Source organism: Pholis gunnellus (assembly GCF_910591455.1).
Source record: "Pholis gunnellus genome assembly, chromosome: 23".
NCBI classification, from domain to species: Eukaryota; Metazoa; Chordata; class Actinopteri; order Perciformes; family Pholidae; genus Pholis; species Pholis gunnellus.
Window position 1 is genome coordinate 1,134,025 of NC_136550.1, and position 18,156 is coordinate 1,152,180.

The 18,156-nt window shown below is 43.4% G+C and overlaps 1 protein-coding gene across 1 annotated transcript; it reads right to left on the bottom strand.

Annotated features, from left to right (window-relative positions):
* Positions 1 to 3,790: 3,790 nt before the first annotated feature.
* On the bottom strand, positions 3,791 to 14,804 carry LOC306714517 (FHF complex subunit HOOK-interacting protein 1A-like; the record flags this gene model as incomplete). Its single annotated transcript, XM_079184560.1, has 15 exons — positions 3,791 to 4,367; positions 4,856 to 4,976; positions 5,060 to 5,238; positions 5,862 to 7,084; positions 7,407 to 7,518; positions 7,601 to 7,773; positions 7,906 to 7,985; positions 8,121 to 8,288; positions 8,868 to 8,954; positions 9,029 to 9,085; positions 9,996 to 10,097; positions 12,543 to 12,654; positions 13,243 to 13,405; positions 13,616 to 14,099; positions 14,700 to 14,804. The coding sequence occupies 15 exons, from the start codon at positions 14,802 to 14,804 to the stop codon at positions 4,135 to 4,137; spliced, it is 3,399 nt and encodes a 1,132-aa protein (XP_079040686.1). The 3' UTR covers positions 3,791 to 4,134.
* Between the last annotated feature and the right edge of the window lie 3,352 nt (positions 14,805 to 18,156).

Sequence of the window (18,156 nt, forward strand, 5' to 3'; positions counted from 1 at the left end):
GATCCACCAAGCTAAACGCTGCTCCTTTACAATCCACATCTCCACGCATGGCATATTACTTCCTCTATCAACATACTCTTATATTACAGTATGATAAAGCTTATTTTAGAAATACATACTTGGATAAGCAGAACAGGGGTTTGATTTTGTTTTAAACTTTATTGTTTCTATTTTCAACTTTACCTGTAAACTTCCCCCAAGTCCATCTTAAAGAGTTGGACGGATCGGCTACGTTAGTTATCATAGTATTGACATTAATAAAACAAATGAGTGATCATGGACCAGAGTGGATTGAGGTTACCTGAGGAAGAAAGAGAGGACCAGTCATTTTTAACTAGCCATGGAGGTGTGAGTGTCCAGTTTTCAGGTATGAATAGGTCGAATTCACCGCTGCCAGATGCTGAAAAATCCGAGTTATCATAATCATCGTCTCCCCTTAATAAAACAGCTGCAGCACCTACAGGAAGAACAATCAAAGTGTGTTAAAATGCCACAACAATGTTAGCTTTTTGGGTTTGTGACCCCTCAATACAAAGCATGTCTGCTTATGGCCGCTTGTCACAGCGAGAATAAGTTATTACGTCAGTTGTGAGTAGTTTCATGGACGTTTCCAGAGTCCCAGAAAATGATAAGTGAGAAGTCTGAAAAATAAACAGAATTTAGTTTTGTTTATCCAGAACATAAATCTGAACATTGGATAAAGATGTTCATAATTCTTGTTTTCTTTTGTTGACATATTAGAGTCAAAGGTTTTTAAAGAGGAGATGTAGTATAAATGAGTGTGTGAGTGATGTGTGAACCTTCAGCACATAGAGAGGAATGAACGTGTAGAGTTTGGTGTGTAAGAGCTGCTGAAGGAGATTTATCATCAGAGTCTGAGAACAAACTCATTCAGAGAAAACGTCCTTTAAAGAGACGTTTAGTTCATTACAGACGTTTAGAGACTCTACAGGTGAAGAGTTAACACATGAACTCATAGAGATCACCATGAAGCTTCACCACTTCATCACTCGCACTAAGAGGAGGATTTATTGTGTTACAAGTTCTATGAAAATGTTATGTTTAAATATGTTAATGAGGCATTATGTGATGGTAACTTTTGGTGGATTTGAGATAAACCTACAGACGCAAACAGAGAAAGCAGCAAAATAAAAGAAGACTTGATATGGAAGCTGGATGGTTACTGGTTTACTGTTTGTGAATCAAATCAATCAATGAAAAAGTAACAATACTTCAGATTTACCTCACTGATCCAGACTAAAATAAGATTCTTGTGTTACAATGAAGCAGAGATATTTCAGAGCAAACAGTTCTTTCTCTGACTCACCGAGAACCCATATCAGCAGGTAAACCTTCATCATCATCATCACCTCCTGTCCTCCTCTTCTTCTCCTCCAAACGTTGAAAAACAGCAACGTTTACCGAGTCTGTGCCGTCTGTGCCGTCTGTGTAACCTGGATGTATAATCAGGTTACCAACACAGGAACTAGCTCACCACAGTTTCTCAAAGAGGAGACTGACTTGCCGTCTTAGCTGATATCTTTTTGATTTATATTGAAGTACTTGTATCAAAGAGTAGTGTTCCACCCTGCAGACAGCAATATTTGACTGCAGTAGAAGTACTAATACTCCACTACAAGTGTTCAGTATTCAAAACCATGCTTGTAAGTAAAGATACGTATGTAAATATTTCAGTAAAATGTACTTAAAGTAAACATATCGATTATTCAGTAAAATGTTTTCCTGTTTAATCTGGTTTCTGGATTAATATTCCTGCTGCATGAATGTGTATGTTGCATGTTTTTAAACTAGTTCAATCTTCATCAATGCATCATATTCTATAAGATGATGTGTTTGTAGCGTCCTGTGAGAACCTCGTATCTCTAAAGAGAACAAACATGTATGTGACGATGTATTTTTCAGCTGATCTAAGAGGCTTTTTAAAGAGTTTATTTAGCCGAAGAAGAAGAAGGAGGATTTTATCAACACATAAAGGAAACACTTCATTCTTCAGTTTATCACAAACATTCAGCATCAACACATCTGGAGATACGAGGTTTTCACTGGACAGGAGCCAAATACATTTAGGAACCCTTTTAAATTAATGCATCTTGTAATTAATAACAAATACAACAAGAGACAAACAAACACATCTCCAGGATGTTTTCTGAAAATCAGATTATCAAAGTCAGTTTTATTATTTTTACGGCATTTTGGCAATAATTGATTCCAAAAGCAGAGACGAGAGACAGTAAAGAGCAGAAACGTGGCCCCGCTGGTTCACCAGCAGGCAGCAGCATCAACACACGGCAGTGCATCCCATAACGTCTCCATGGTAGCACAGTGTGCACTGTGCAGAGAGGCTGGTAGTGTGAAGGCTGCAGTCGCATCAAATTCGGCAAAAGCAGTTGCTGGAAACTTTTTTAGTGTTTTAAGAAGAAAAGTATTTTCTACCGTATCTGCTGAACGACGTCTGATTTCCCACTCGACCTGAGCGAACGCCGTAGAAGCATGACAAAAAAACACATCACACACTTTACACTAAAAACAAGGAAATGCACATTGATAGAAGTGCACATGAGAAAAATCAACATCTGATAATTGCATAAGAATTTAGATTCATTTCATTTTTTTGCATCTTGGTTTCTTGCACTAAAATATCAGTGTTGGTTAAAGTAAGGCTTCGACATTACTGTGTGTGTGTGTGTGTGTGTGTGTGTGTGTGTGTGTGTGTGTGTGTGTGTGTTTGTGGATAAAGACACAACAGGAAAACATAAACAGGTTGACATAATCAATCACAGATACTCTTCCCCTTTCATCTTTTTCATCGTAGGTAATAAAACGTCACACATCCGGTTCAAAGTGCTGTAAAAATCAGTTGAGAAAGAGCTTCTCTTTTTTAGTTTGTTTAAAATCCAGACATTAAATTAAAGGGCCAGTGTGTAGCATGTCAGGGGATCTGTTATTAGAATATATAATAATATAATATTCATAACTACGTGTTTAAACACCTGAAACTAAGGATCCTTGTGTTTTCGGTAGCTTGGAATGAGCCCTTCATATCTACATTGGAAGCGAGTGGCGGGGTCCGCCACGTTGCACCGCCACGTTCTACGGTAGCCCAGAAAGGACAAACCAAACACATATATTTTTAGGTAACCTGAAGGCCACCGTAGTTCTCTCCACGCTTGTGAAACTGCGGTAACGTGAGCCGCCGGTTGACCTCCTCTGCTAAAGTAGTCTCATCGTGAACCCGTTTACAGCCGACAACCAGAACACGCGTCAAGCTGTTGCACTCCACCGCACTTTTGTTGCCAAACTTCGTTGCTAACACTTACGTCATCGTTGTCTACAAACTATAAAAGCGTTACTGCGTTACCACGGTTTTGCACTCTGCGGCTCTCGATCTGTAGCCTTGTAAAGCGAGGAGTGAGCGGAGGAGCTTCAGCTGGTTGCAATCGGCAACTATCGCATGCTGTGTATTATTTCTAAATTAAAAAAAGGAAGACATTTTGGAGCAACAAGAGGGAAGTAGCTTGTTAAAGCATGAACAATGATTCCAATGAGGGATTAAGTTGAGCAGGTAAAGCTTTTCTTTTCAAAACGTAACATTCTGAACAACATCTGGTTTGCGTCTAAATTTCCAAATTGAATTTCCAAAACTTTATCCCGAGCAGCTATAGCTAGAAGACAAGTTAACGTGTTGATACATGTTTAGAACATCTGCTGTAAAGTCACTTTAATGTGTTTGATTAAGCTTACTTTTATTTTCATACTAGCATGAGGTTGATTAAAATGGCCGCTCAGGCATTTTGAAATAACACTAAATAATAATAAAACGCTTAAATAACCAACATTTGTTCCGTATCAAGAAGTAAGTGCAAAGATTTCAGAAAACATGGTAGAAAACTATTTGCACTGATCCCACAAATATATAGAAAACTTGATTTCTCTTCAAAATAATAATATTCATCAACATATAAATATCATCCGTATTCACACAAGAAAATATTCAAGTACTGCTAGAAATATAAACATACTGTACATGTAAATATTTTACTGTAATATCATTCGTGTTGCATGTTCTGTGCTTGGTAGTTTCTCAGATATTTAAAGCCGGACGGGGGCGGTGAGTCACTCCTCCGAGGTGGATTCAAGTGCGACGCTGTGCTCCTGGGCGATGGCGGCCAGCTCTTTCAGGAACTCGCCAAACAGGACGATGGCGAACACTCGGCTCTTGGCTTGAGGGGGGATGGGAGGGCATGGCGGCAGGACGGCGAGAGGAGGCAAGGCCAGCGCGGTCCTCACGGAGCCGTTGGGGGGAGACGGGTCCAGGATGATGTCTCCGCCCCGAGACTGGAGGCACTCTGGGACACGAGCGTGACAAGAAACTTCAGACAAAGATCCACAAACTGTGTCTGAAAATATACAACCTTGAATTCATGCAGTTTAGTTTGCCAGCAGGAAGTTAGCATCACTGGTTCCCTCAACAAAAAGCCATACGGCTCCAAGACCGTGGTAGAGACCTGTCAATCACTGTGTAGCCCCGCCCCTAAAGCATCCCCTGCTTTATGGTCTGTGTGACTCTAAATGGACCATCATTTACTAAATGAACATCATGCTGTATTGAAGAAGACTTGAAACTAGAGATTGAGACCATAAACTCATGTTTACAATGTTTACTGAGGTAATAAATCAAGAGAGAAGTAGAGTCATTTTCTCATAGACTTCTATACAACCAGAGGAGTCGCCCCCTGGTGGCCGTTAGAGAGAATGCAGGGTTTTGGCACTCGGCAGAACCGGAGGTTACCGCCTGAGTAGGATTTGTAAAGTGTGTGTGTGTGTGTTCATTAACCTCTAAACTTGCTGTCTTGGTCTTTAGCCAACAAGAACCTCCAGGCCTGAGTGACCAGGGCGGGGAAGTCTGGCCTGGCCGCCACGTAGCGCTCAATCTGAGCGTGCACCGACACCAACACCTACGAGAATAAAGGCGTCCGCGTCGTTATCATTTAGAGGCCTGAAACATTGGCATCGGACGTACATGACGCGTGGATGTTACCTGGTGCAGTGTGCGTACGTTGGGCTGGTCGCGAGCGTCGGTGCTGAGCAGGAAGGACCTCAGAAGAGGTTGCGGGTACGACGCCAGCTGGGCCAGGATGCCCGTCACCAGCAGGTTCACGGCGATGGAGTTTTCCAGGAGGTTCTCGAGGCGGGACAACAGCACGCTGATGAACGGACCTGCAGGTTAGTGAACCAATAAAAGTGATTATTCAGTAATGAAGTGATTTCAACTGTGATGACCTGACAGCGATGCAGCTCTTTATTGTTTTTTGGACATCTGACATTTTCCTCTTAATTACTTCATGTATTCTTCTTTAAGTCACTGTCTTTGGGTGGGTGGGCTTTTAACGGGTCACCAAGTAAAATGTTAACCAACTGTTGTTAACTACAGAATATATCTCAGTAAATTAGAATATGTGCAACTTCTTTCTACTGCCAACAGAATGAATGAAGCTCTACAAACGTTTCTTCAACTTACAGTCTTCATCAAATAAGGTTTCTGCGCGGCAACAGTTGGATTCACACTTGTATGATATTTGCATAATCCTTCTATGTTGACTTTGGGTCACCAGAGTAGAGCATTAAGAAATGATTGGTTATTCTGCTGCATTGTTAAACAGCTATCTTTACATTTACATTGTGTCTGCCTCCTCTTTTTGATGGCCGACTTTTCAATTGCTCCACTTTTCATTTCTGTTAGCTCGTTATATTTGAGGAAACAACAAAGCCCCTTCAAGGTGCTCCAGGATGCTTCTCTACTCACTTCAACACCTTATTCAGTCGTGGTTGAAAACACAGACCTGTAAAGGGAACTCCATGCCTCCTGCTGCCTTTCTTACTGCTACCGTTCCTCTCCTCTCCTTCCTCTTCCACTTCCTCCATCGCCTCCTCCTCTCCTTCTTCCTCCTCTCCGTCATCCCACGAGGAGCTGAAAAAGGACTCCTCCTCTTCTTCCAGTTTTTGCCTCAGCACTCGCACCCGCCTCCTGAAAGTGTTGATGTCGTTTGTGACGTCGTCACAGTCCGGGTCCACCCCTAAAGAGAGCATGAGCTCGTGGTATCGGGACAGGAAGTCATCGTTGTTGGCGACTCTGTTGCCGGGCGGACTTGGAGACTTTGCATCGGTCGCCAAAGGGTCACGTGGCTCATTGGGTAAAGTCGCTAAACATGGCGTGGGATGTTGTGTTTTGCGATGTTCGTGATTGACAGCAGCTTCAAAGTCACTCGGGTTTTGCCTAAATGTCTTGTTGTCTTTGTCGGTATCACCGCATTCGTCGATGATGCGGTTCTGAGCATTAAAGCCGTTGGTGAAAAACTGACATCCTCCTTGTACATCCATCCTCTTTATCTCATCTTCTCCTTCCTCCGTCCTTCTCCCCATCTCCTTCCCTCCGTCCTCGCTCCTCCTTGTCGACATTATACTGTTAACCGTTTCCATGACGGTCTTTCCCGTTGTCGTAAACATTGTTGTTATCGTCGTCGTCGCCGCCGCTGTCGACACCTGCTGGCCGCTTGAGATGCCCCCGCGTGCCCGCCGGTTTGCCGCCATGATTCGCTCCAAAATGGCCGCCTTCGTTTCCCTCTGGGCGACTAGGTTGTAGACCAGAACGTCGTCCTCGAACTCTGATTCCTCCACGTATGAGCCACGCACCAGCTTGGTCGCGGTGCGTCGCATCTCCTGGATGTGTTGAGGTGTCGAGACGCATCTGTCGACCTCCGCGGTCACAACGTCCGTCAACGCTGGCGAAGAGGGATCGTCGTCTGCAAAAATGTCGTCCCACTCCAGCTCCACGGCGGAGCTGGCTCGTCCTGCCCGGTTGCTCGTGGAGACGGTATCTGAGGAGGACGGCGTCGGAGAGAGGGCTGAGGGCGGAGGAGCGATGACGACAGAGTAGATGGAGTCGCTGTTGACTCGCCGTACGATCTCGTCCTCGTCTTCTAGGTCGTCCCCGGGTGTGTACGATCGGTAGTCTTGAGGTGGAGGGTCGACCCCGTCATACGGAGACGACCAGAGCCGACAAGCCCTGCAGACAAAACAAAACTCATCAGAACTGAAGATGCTGGACATATAAAATCATATCTTATTTGGATGAACGGATCATCTGTCTGTCGATTCACCACTCACGCAACAAAAACTGGATGCAGTGCCATAAAATTTGGTACAAACATTCAAGTCCCCAAGAGGACGAATCCTTCTGACAATGAGTAATATGTTATGCCAACAACAGAAATATGGCCAGAACTACGAAATAATAACCATTAATGACTCCAATCAGTAGCATCTAAACAGGTCGATCTGTAGTCCGTCCCCTGATTCCATGGTGGAGGAGGTGAGGACGCACTAACCTGAGGGCAGTGGAGATGGCTTGCCGGGCGTCCCAGAGGTAGTGCAGGTAGTTTACATCCGTCAGAAAGTCTGAGCCCCGATAGTAACCAACGCTGTCTGATACTGACAGATCTGACGCAGACAGAAAGGTTAAAGTTAGCGTGATAGCACGTGCTAAGACAGTACTTCCATGTGTACGTTGAATGATACCGACCTGCTGCTTTGGGCCAGTGGATGTGCTCGGAGTGTGTGGTGACGGGGAGGAGGTTCCCGGGACACCAGGAAGGCAAGAGGAGCAGGAAGGAGGCGGCGCCGGAGGAGCAACAGTCCCTCCGCTTTAGGGACGAGCGCTGCTTCCCGCTCAGGTGGCTGCAGGGAATCAGATACCTGAGGACACACGGACGCCGCTCAGTCCCAGCATGCATCACTGCCGAAACATGAGTTACTACGAGCACCGTTGGTTCTCTTGAAGCAACATCGAATACCTCGTGTTTGTCGTTTACGTTCAGAGAGACTGACCTGAACACGAGCTGCAGCATGACGTCTTCACAGAAGAGACCAATCAGAGTCCTGAACAGAGCCAGCGACACCGTGCCCAACTGAAGGACACGCAAACGGTTAAAGGTTCATCTCATTAGGAGCGACGAAGCATGAAGAGGTGATGAAGATGAGGAGGAGGAGGAGGAGGAAGAAGAAACAGGAGAAGAAGAAGCGGAAGAAGAAACGTGCGTTACCTGGAAAGGTGTGTTGACCCTGCTGACCAGCGTGTCCAGGATGTGCACGTTGTCGTGCGCGTGCAGCAGGATGAAGGACAGGAAGCTCTGGAGGAGGGCGGGCTCTGAGACGGAGCGCAGGAACAGATCCAGGTAGGCCGTGGTGGTCATCACCTCCTCCACCGTCAGCTGCACGTCAACGCTCACATTAACGTTTATGGAAGCGTGAAGCGTTTAAACCACGTGCTGCTTCTTTACTTTTACTAGTCTAACAGATACAAACTGTGTAGGTCAGACACCAAATGTAATAATAAATAATTCAAACTTCCTCACAGAGTCAGAGGACAGAATCCTGTTGAACTTGATGTTGAATTAGTTTCATTATTAAACTGTAAATATTGATTTAAAGAGGCTTAAACTGTGATTAGTTCAACTGATATTTCAATTACACCTTAACCTTCTATCGAGTTAATTCCAGCTTGGTTTCGGCTGCTTTTATTGTGAAACTCTTGACACTGAAACAGGAAGTTGTTTTTCTTCTCCGCTCAGAGGATCTTTGTCTCTTTCAGTTGTCTGGTTGAACCATTGAACACCTTTTTGTTCTCCATCTACTAAACTACGTCTAAAGAGGACTTCAAAATAAAAGCCTCAAAGTCTCGTTCAAATATGTGGACCCAATCGAGCTCTGTGGCTGCACATTACTAACTTTGAAACATCCAATCAGCATCGCCGATCAACACGTTAGCCAATAGCAACGAGTCTTCGTACCTTGTGCAGAGCAGGAGCCAGGACCGGCACCAGGAAGCCGTTGTAGATGTAACCCAGCAGCTGAGACCGGATGGAGGGATGAGCCACCTGAGAGACGGACAGCTGGCTGTAGCATCAATCATTGTGTGTGTGTGTGGGTGTGTGTGTGTGTGTTACCTTACCTTGGTAACAGCGCTGCAGAAGTCCAGGGAGTGCAGGAAGTGGACGAGAGCTGGAACCTGTGGACCCAAACACCAGGTAGGAGTGACGTCGGTCGGCCTTTTATTTATTTATTTATGCTCTCGTTCATTAATATTTAGATTTAGTCATTCATGTTTTAGGCTTGCTGGTGTACTGAGTTAAAAACGCACTTTATTGATTCTTATTTACAATTTGCATTTGTGAATTGTATTCATCATTTAATGGTGAGTTATTTCTATCAATGTTTCTCTTCTGTGCCGTTTGCTTTGCTGAAGGTAAGTTTAATGCATTTTGTTTACTGCTAATAGATCACGTTACCCAGCTGATTCGTGTCGTTTTGACTCTTAAAATATAATATTTTGCCATCCGTTTCCTCGTGAAAATTCTATTATTTCTATTCTATTATTTCTTAGTTTACTTTAGGAGCAGAGGTGCAGAAAGAGAGACCAGAAGGCAACTAATTGGTTTTAAATATTATCTTCTGGAGGAGAAAATAAATGCTGGGAAACAATCTTTTGGGTTGTTTCAGACTGAAATATCTCAACAACTATTGGATGGATTGACATGAGTTTTGGTGCAAACATTCATGTTCCCCAGAGGATGAATCCTACTGAATTTACTGATCCTCTGAGTTTTCCTCTAGCGCCACCATGAGGTTACATTTATGTGGTTTTGAGTGAAATAATCTCAACAACTTCAGGAGGAAGTTTAGTTCACACATTCATGTTCCCATCAGGATGAATTCTAATAACTCAACTCCTTAAGTTTTCATGTATCGCCGTCATCAGATCCACAGTATAGTAATTCACTCAAAGAGATCGTCAGCTATTAATCCTTTTATTATTCACTCACGGAACCTCTTTTCTGTTCACTCATTCATCCATCCATCCATTCACTCACTCACTCACTCACTCACTCACTCACTCACTGTGTGGTCATCATGGTTACCTGCTGCCAGTCGGCCTGGTCCAGACAGTGCCAGTCTTCACTGTAAACCTGCAGCCGGGCCGGAAGAGACGAGTACAGACCGGACAGACCTGTGGCCAGCACCTGTAGACACACACACACACACACACACACACACACAGGTAAGATGGATACAGGTGAGGTAAACACACACACACACACAAACATTCACTCATGAACACACACAAGCTTATGTGAAAATGAAATTGCAGTGCAGATTAGTGACGCTCGTTCCATAAATAGCAGAGAATAAAGCTTTAAAGTGTTTCATTGATTCATTTAACATCATTAATGAACTTACAGATCCATTAAGGGAATAGTTCAGCATTGTGTCACCGTGAATGTGAAGCTACAGCCGTCAGTGGTTAGCTTAGCTTAGCATAAAGGCTGGAAACATCCGCACATCACACTTTGATTTATGTACTGGTTAGCGCTGCTGGTAATGGTGACCTTTGGACAGAGTCAGGCTAGCTGTTTCCATTATTTATGCTAAGCTAAGCTAACCGACTGTAGCCTTATATTTACAGTAAGAAAACGAGAGCGGCATCATTCATCTTTCTGCATTGAAGCAAACAAGTGTTTCCCAGAAAATCCTAAATGATTCCTTGAATAAAAGACGGAATAAGAAGGAATGCAGAGCAACAACAACAACAACATAAACAACATAAACAACAACATAAACAACATAAACAACAACATAAACAACATAAACAACAACAGCTGCAGTCTTGAGTCTCACTAACAATCGGGCAACCGTCCAATCACGTGCAGACTTACTAATCCCTCTCTGTGTACGAGCCAATCTCACCCTGATTTACTAATCTGCTCTCTGCATGAAGATTGAGGTCAGAGTGTGGTTACATGGGCTTAAATCTGACACACACACACACACACACACACACACACACACAGAGACACACACACACACAGACAGTAAAAGCAGAAACTTGCAGTGATGTAAGCAGCATGCTTTTTATCTTTCTATAGTCTTTATTTATTTATTCATCAGGAGTTTTTAGCCGTGTTAGCAACGGGTCTCTAGGGTTTGCAATGATTATACATTCATTCTAAAGCCTTTGTGCTAATTAGCTCACGATAGCATGCTAGCATGCTAAACTTCCAATCGTTAGCATTTAGCTCAAAGCGCTGTTGAGTATAAGTGCAGCCTGATAGAGCCGCTGGTTGTAGTCTTTTAACATTTCCATGTTTTTTTATTTAATTCATATTTTGTATCATTATTATTATTATTGTTGTCGTTGTTATTGTTGTTGTTGGGTTTAAGTTTAAGTTGTTAGTTATTTGTTGTCATGTGCACGATGGCAATGAAAATGTAAAATAAGTAAAAATTTGAATTTCAGACATGAAATAGTACAGAAGTTAAATATCGGGATCAATATGTATACATTATATGTTTATACATTCTTTTATATAAATGTTAATTGATTTTTGTATTTATTCTTTTTCTTTGCTTTCTCCACAATGCTGTATTTCATATCTTTATTACTTTGACTTCCCTGAAAACCAGATTCAGATGGTTTGAGTCTGTGTTTCCTGGTTGTTTCTTCTTCTGTCTCCACCGGCTCCACATCTCCAGCAGCTCGGTGTTGAACGGACCGCTGTGGTCGTACAGCGTATCTCAGCCGCTCTCTAACTCTCCCGAGGACGCAGTGTGAGCTCATTAGTTTATTGCATAACTCGTGATAATGAGATTACAATGCAGAGTAATGAATGAATAGAGGAACGGATTCATCCGCTGCACCGAAACTCATTCAAACAGCTCAATCATGAAAATAAAAACTAAATCTGAGTCAAAGCTCTTACTCTGGTAAAGCGTTACAACTCCTCATGTCAGGAGGAGAATGTCACTCACACACTCAGAGAAACTCACTTCTTGAGAAGAATGTGGAAGCTGCAGGACGTGAACCAGCAGCTCTGCTCAGGTTTATCTCAGAATACTTTAAATTCCTCAAATGTGTAGAAATGTATTTAAAGAGGCAATCTCAAAGAAATGCTCTTTCAAATAAATGTCTTTTAAGTCTATTGCCAAAGGAGGTGAAACAATAGTGATTTACTGAGGAAAGTATTGCAATATTTATATTTGTTGTAGTATTATGAATTCAGAAAATAGCATGTAATTGTAATACTGTATATATATATAATCATATAACAATGTTGTGTTATTATTAATATAACTTTACGTTTTTAATGTTGATGCTTTAGCAACATTGTTTTTTGTTTGTTTTTTTAAATTAAATGAGTTTTATTGGCATGAACGTTAAAGACTAAACCCTGTTAGCCTCTGGTCGTGTTAGCAGCGCGCTGATCTCTGTGATCCACATCGACTGAGCGACGCTGATCCTCAACAAGTCCTTCACATTTCCAGACGAGCAGACGACCGTGAGACGTCGTCTCCTTCGGCCGTCTGGGAATGAACCGTCGAGGTTCGGTGACGAAGGACGCAAACTATCTGACCTCGAGCGTCGACGTGACGTCGTCCGTCTGTAGTTCGGTTCATGTTTGTGTACTCACAGGACAGAAGAACGTGTTCTCGGCGATGTGCAGGGCGACTCGGGGATCGGAGGCCGACAGAGACATGATGAGCAGCAGAGCGTCTCTGGCCTGCTGACCGACAGAACCCTGTCTGAGCGAGAGAGAGATAATAGAGTTTGAATATATATATATATATGTGTGTGTATATATATGTATATATACTGTTTGTGCATGCAACATATTTGTTTATGCACCATATACGTGTGTGTGTCCTATGTATGTGCATATACCTGTGTTTGGGTACTGTGTGTACTTCTGTGGGTTCAACAAATGTGTGCGTCAGCTTGTGTACACCACACCTGTGTGTGTGTGTGTACACTACCTGTGTATATACGGCATGTCATATATTTGTATACTGTATATCTACTTGTGTGTGTGTGTGTGTGTGTCCCTCTGTGCGTGCAGCAGGTACAACGTGTGTGTGTGTATGTGTATATACCTGTGTGTGTGTATACCTGTGTGTGTGTGTATACCTGTGTGTGTGTATACCTGTGTGTGTGTGTGTGTATACCTGTGTGTGTATACCTGTGTGTGTGTGTGTGTGTGTATACCTGTGTGTGTGTATACCTGTGTGTGTGTATACCTGTGTGTGTATACCTGTGTGTGTGTGTGTGTGTGTGTGTGTGTGTGTATACCTGTGTGTGTGTGTGTGTGTGTGTGTGTGTGTGTGTGTGTATACCTGTGTGTGTATGGTATGAGCAGGGAGAAGAGCAGGAAGTTGGCGGCTCCCTGGTCCTCACTGGTGTGGAAGAACAGTTCCAGCACTGAGGGATCTTTGACCAGAGCAACACACAGCTGGTTCAACAGGAGGACAAGCTCCGCCTCCACCACGCCGCCGCTGTCTGGAGGGGGGGGGGGGGGGGGGGGAGGGGGGGTTCAGGTGATTAACTACCCAGGTAACTGCTTAAACATCTTACCAGCTACACCTGCAGCATTTGAAAGCACTTCCTTGTTAACAACTTAAGACAGATTAGATGCCTTTAGACAGCTGAACCGAATCCAACGTCGTTAAACTGATTAGTTACTTTAAGGACCTCGGGCCACCGACTCACCAGTTCCAGCTCCGGCACAGGAAGCCAGCAGCATCATGAGCGGTCGTAGAACCGGTTTGTGGTGCAGCAGAGGCTGCCTGGCCTGAGATAGAAGCATCTGGTACATCCTGAGCTGCTCCAGCTTCATGTCCTCAGTGAACTGTCTCCTCAGGCTCCACAGGAACAGCCTCTCCATCACGCCCTCCACGACCACGAACTCCAGGATGGGACCCATCGCTCCTCCTGTGCCAAAACAGGCATGAGACCAAATACGATAGTGGCGCGATGGCACGTTTTCTTCTGTTGCTCTCTTACCGTAGCCCGCCTCCTCCTCCATCAGCAGGAAGAGCATGTGTTCCACGTAGTTCTGGACGGCGCTGGCCTCGTCGGCCGGGATGGGGCCGAGGCGCGGCGCTCCGGGGCCGCTGCCGCCGCCGCCGTGGCCGGAGAGGAAGCTCAACGCGAGGCTACGACCCGGCTCGTGTTTCTCCAGGATCTTCACTACCTAGCAGAGAGAGACGGGACATTGGACCTAAATTACAGGCCTCATAACGTCCCCTGTAAAACTGTGGAATTTTGGTTTTGCATCGTTAATATTCATACTTATAAACAGCAAAGACTTAAATCATCACTATAAGAAATGTAAGATACAGTAGAGAACGGATCGCTGTGGGAGGAACGAATACATGAATGAAAAGAGACACACAGAAGAATGTAATTCACTCTCTGGACTTGTGTTAACCTTTGCTTCAGACAAGGACAACACACACACACACACACACGGAGTATCTGTGTGTGTGTGTGTGTGTGTGTGTGTGTGTGTGTGTGTGTGTGTGTGTGTGTGTGTGTGTGTGTGTGTGTGTGTGTGTGTGTGTGTGTGTGTGTGTGTGTGTGTGTGTGTGTGTTTTCCTGGCGGCCATAGAGAGAGAGGCTTGTTTCTAAATGGATCCTGTGTTTAAGGGCCAAAGTCTGGGTCAGTAATTCACACACACACACACACACTGTTTCTGCCAACATTATGAGGACAACAGGACAGACTGAGGACACTGGGGGACAGAATGTCTCTGATTGGTTGATTAGCTGATTGATTAGATGAGGCGGTTACCTGTGACCAGTGGTTCTTGAACACGATCATACAGGTCTCGGGGTCCACCCCTCTCAGCATGAGAGACCTTCTCCGGTTGCCTCCGACGACCACCGAGGCCATCATTTTGATTGGCAGTCAGGTGGTCATAGCGTGTTTCAGATCAGTGTGGTGGATGGTTGGCTGGACCGAAGGGGTGTAGGGGCATTAGCTGGCTCTCTCAGCCCAGGATCGGGCTCTTTTCCTGGGCTTGACGTGGCAGCTGCTGGCCTGCAGGAGGTGGAGGTGGAGAGAGTGGACGCTTTGTTATTATTCCTCTAATTACCGTGGTAATGATAAGTCATCCTTCTCTGGGTCATCATCTGTACACGCAGACATTTTGTTGCTTTTACCTGCAGAACTTGGCTGAGAATCGTCACGTTTTAAAGTTTTCTTTCAAACTAATTCAGCGACAGCTGTCTGAACATTCACGGGTTCAATGCAAACAGGAGCTGCATGTCAACGGCTAATCCTGCAAACCCATAAACAAATATGGGCTGAAGAAACCTGCTCGTGCAGCCAAACAATTAACCGACTCCATGGCAGCATTGTGCATCCTTGTTTATGTGTGTGTGTCTTAAACTTAACTAAATACTGAGACTCCAGTATTACATCGCTTTGACTACGTTTCTACACAACCAATCAGCCGATCGTCTCCATCTCTGCCTTCATGTCATCGTGTTTCTCTGTGTCTCTGTCTCAACACTAACGAGAGCCGAGGCCCGGAACAGGAAGTGAGGGTCGTCGGCAGCAACAAGCAGACGGGAAACGCGTCCCGAGTCCCACCCTCTGTGTTTCCTCGGGACATTCCACAAATTCCTACAGAGCTCTCCAAGAAACCTAAAGAACTCTACTGTACAGAACTCTACTGTAGAGAACTCTACTGTAAACTCTACTGTACCTTTGTCCTGCAGCTGCTGAGGGGACGACATGGACGAGTATCGTCGTCCTGAGGAAGAGACGGAGATATATGAAAGGTTGTCTGGCTCACATACAAACACACACTTTACAAATCCATCCTTCACCATCTGGGCCTCTAATCTGTGTGTGTGTGTGTGTGTGTGTGTGTGTGTGTGTGTGTGTGTGTGTGTGTGTGTGTGTGTGTGTGTGTGTGTGTGTGTGTGTGTTAGGCGTTTCTTGAGGATTAGATTTAATACTTTTCAGTGTTTTATCGTCGTAACAACAGCAGTTTATTTTAAATGTATTTCTGTTCGCTTCACAATAAAACATAAAATCAGAGACGCAACAAAAACCCTCACCATGCAAGAGAGAGAGGAGTAATCTGAGATGAGACAGTGATGTTTAATCCCAAAGCACCACCGTGTGTGTGTGTGTGTGTGTGTGTGTGTGTGTGTTGCATGCCATCACACACACACACACACCAGGGATTAAACACACACACACACACAGATGTTCTGACCTGTTTTTTCACGTTTTTCAGACATTTAGCTGATTGAGTTTTAAATTCATTTGATAATGAAACACCTGTTTTGCTCGAGGCCGCTGCATCATAAAATATATTACTGACCCTGAACGCACCACCACAGACAGCGTGTGCGGGTTCAATGAGGGTCACTGAACTGAAGAATGTGAGCACGAGCGCGCTACAGCTTAATGCTTCACACACACACACACACACACACACCTGGAAAGTCAATAGAATAAAGTAGAAGATGATATAATGCTGTAATAACAAAAGCACACAGATGTCTCATATAAAAGAGTTTCTCTATTTAGTTCTGCACTTTGGTTTTCTAATCCAGTCTAAACGCTTTAAATGTGTTTATGTTTTATTTACTGTTTCTATTTTTTCTCGTGTCATTTTCTCTTTAGTGTTCTTCTAACTGACTCAGCTGCTGTTGTTGTGCGGTACTAATGTTAATACTACAGCATGAATGTGTATCTGATGTTAAACTCTCTGTACCTTGTGTACCTCACAGGTTACTCACCTGGAGGCTTGGACGGACGGATCACCTCCGCTGCTCACAGAAGAAGGAATCTGACTTTCTGTGACTTCTTGTTGCAGGAAAACGAACGTGAAGTGGATTTAAAGTCCGTTAGGCTGCAGGAGACGTTCGTGAGTCCCGAGGTTTCCTCCTCTAAACCGGCTGCTCGTGTCGCTTCTGACCGCAGCTCTCTCTGAGGCGATAAGCCGCTCGCCGTCAATCACTGCGCTGCTAGGCAACAGTCTGGCCCCGCCCACATATACAGGAAACCACGCCCCCCCCCCCCCCCCCCCCCCCCAGAGTGAGCGAGAGGGTTGACCGTTTTAATGATGTAAACAGACCATTAAATACATGAAACAGTAAGTTATAGATTGTATGATTGTTTCTCACCACACACTGGGATGTTTTACTCACTTTGCACTTACATTCATTCATTCATTCATTCATTTATACCCCAGAGTCATTACAAAAACAAAACAAAGAGATATATTAACAGAGATTAAAATATATATATATATATATATATATATTTTTATAAACATTTAAACGTTCAGATTATGAAAAATAATTTTATAGAAAAATTTGATTAAGATGTGTAAAAAATACAGGTTTGTAAAAAGAAAATAGAGTTCTGCAATAAAGTAGATAATTACAATGTAAAATAAAATACAGTTGCAGAGATGTTGTATTTAGGTCCGGGATACAAATATATATAAATACATTAATAGACATGTTATGAATCCCAAAGAGAAATTACTGTGTTACAGCATATATATGACATAGATATTGCAGTATATTCAGACAGTAACAATTTACTCTAAAATGTGTTTTAATTGTTGCCAACATCAAGACGAGTCCCCATCATGTGAACGTAGTTTATGAGGTATACGCTTGAATGCAGGATTTGTACTCGTGCTGCTACGTGTAGTAACATATCTGAGTGCTTCTTCCACCAATGTGTTCTTCACAATATATTTCACTGCTTTACATTAAAAACTGCCATAAATATATTATATATTATTATTATTTTCCACTTTCACTGGGTTAAATATTTAAACAACTTGAGTCCTGGTCATTTATATTAATTGTATTTATGTTTTTGTTTTTTGTATACTGAATGCTAGTTTTTCTTTTTCTTTAAGATATCTTCATTATTAGTAACAGCATTGATGTTGATGCATTGCATCAAACACCGCAGTGCTCCAGAATACAGCAGCGACGCCCCCTCGTGGAGACCAGGGAGATAGCACGTCATTTAAAATGTAAATAAATGGTGAAAATAGTAAAAACACTGATGAAAAACAAAGCATGTTTTTAATGCTGTAATGAATAATGATAAGTAGTTTAAATGTGTTTCAATGGGGGTCTGGATTTTCGGCTAAATCCAAAATAAATAAATAAAAACACACAACAGTATGTGCCATGCGCATTAAAGTCAGAAAGAATGGTTAAAAAAAAAAAAAGGTTTGTTTCAGGAAGTCGCAGAAGTCGTA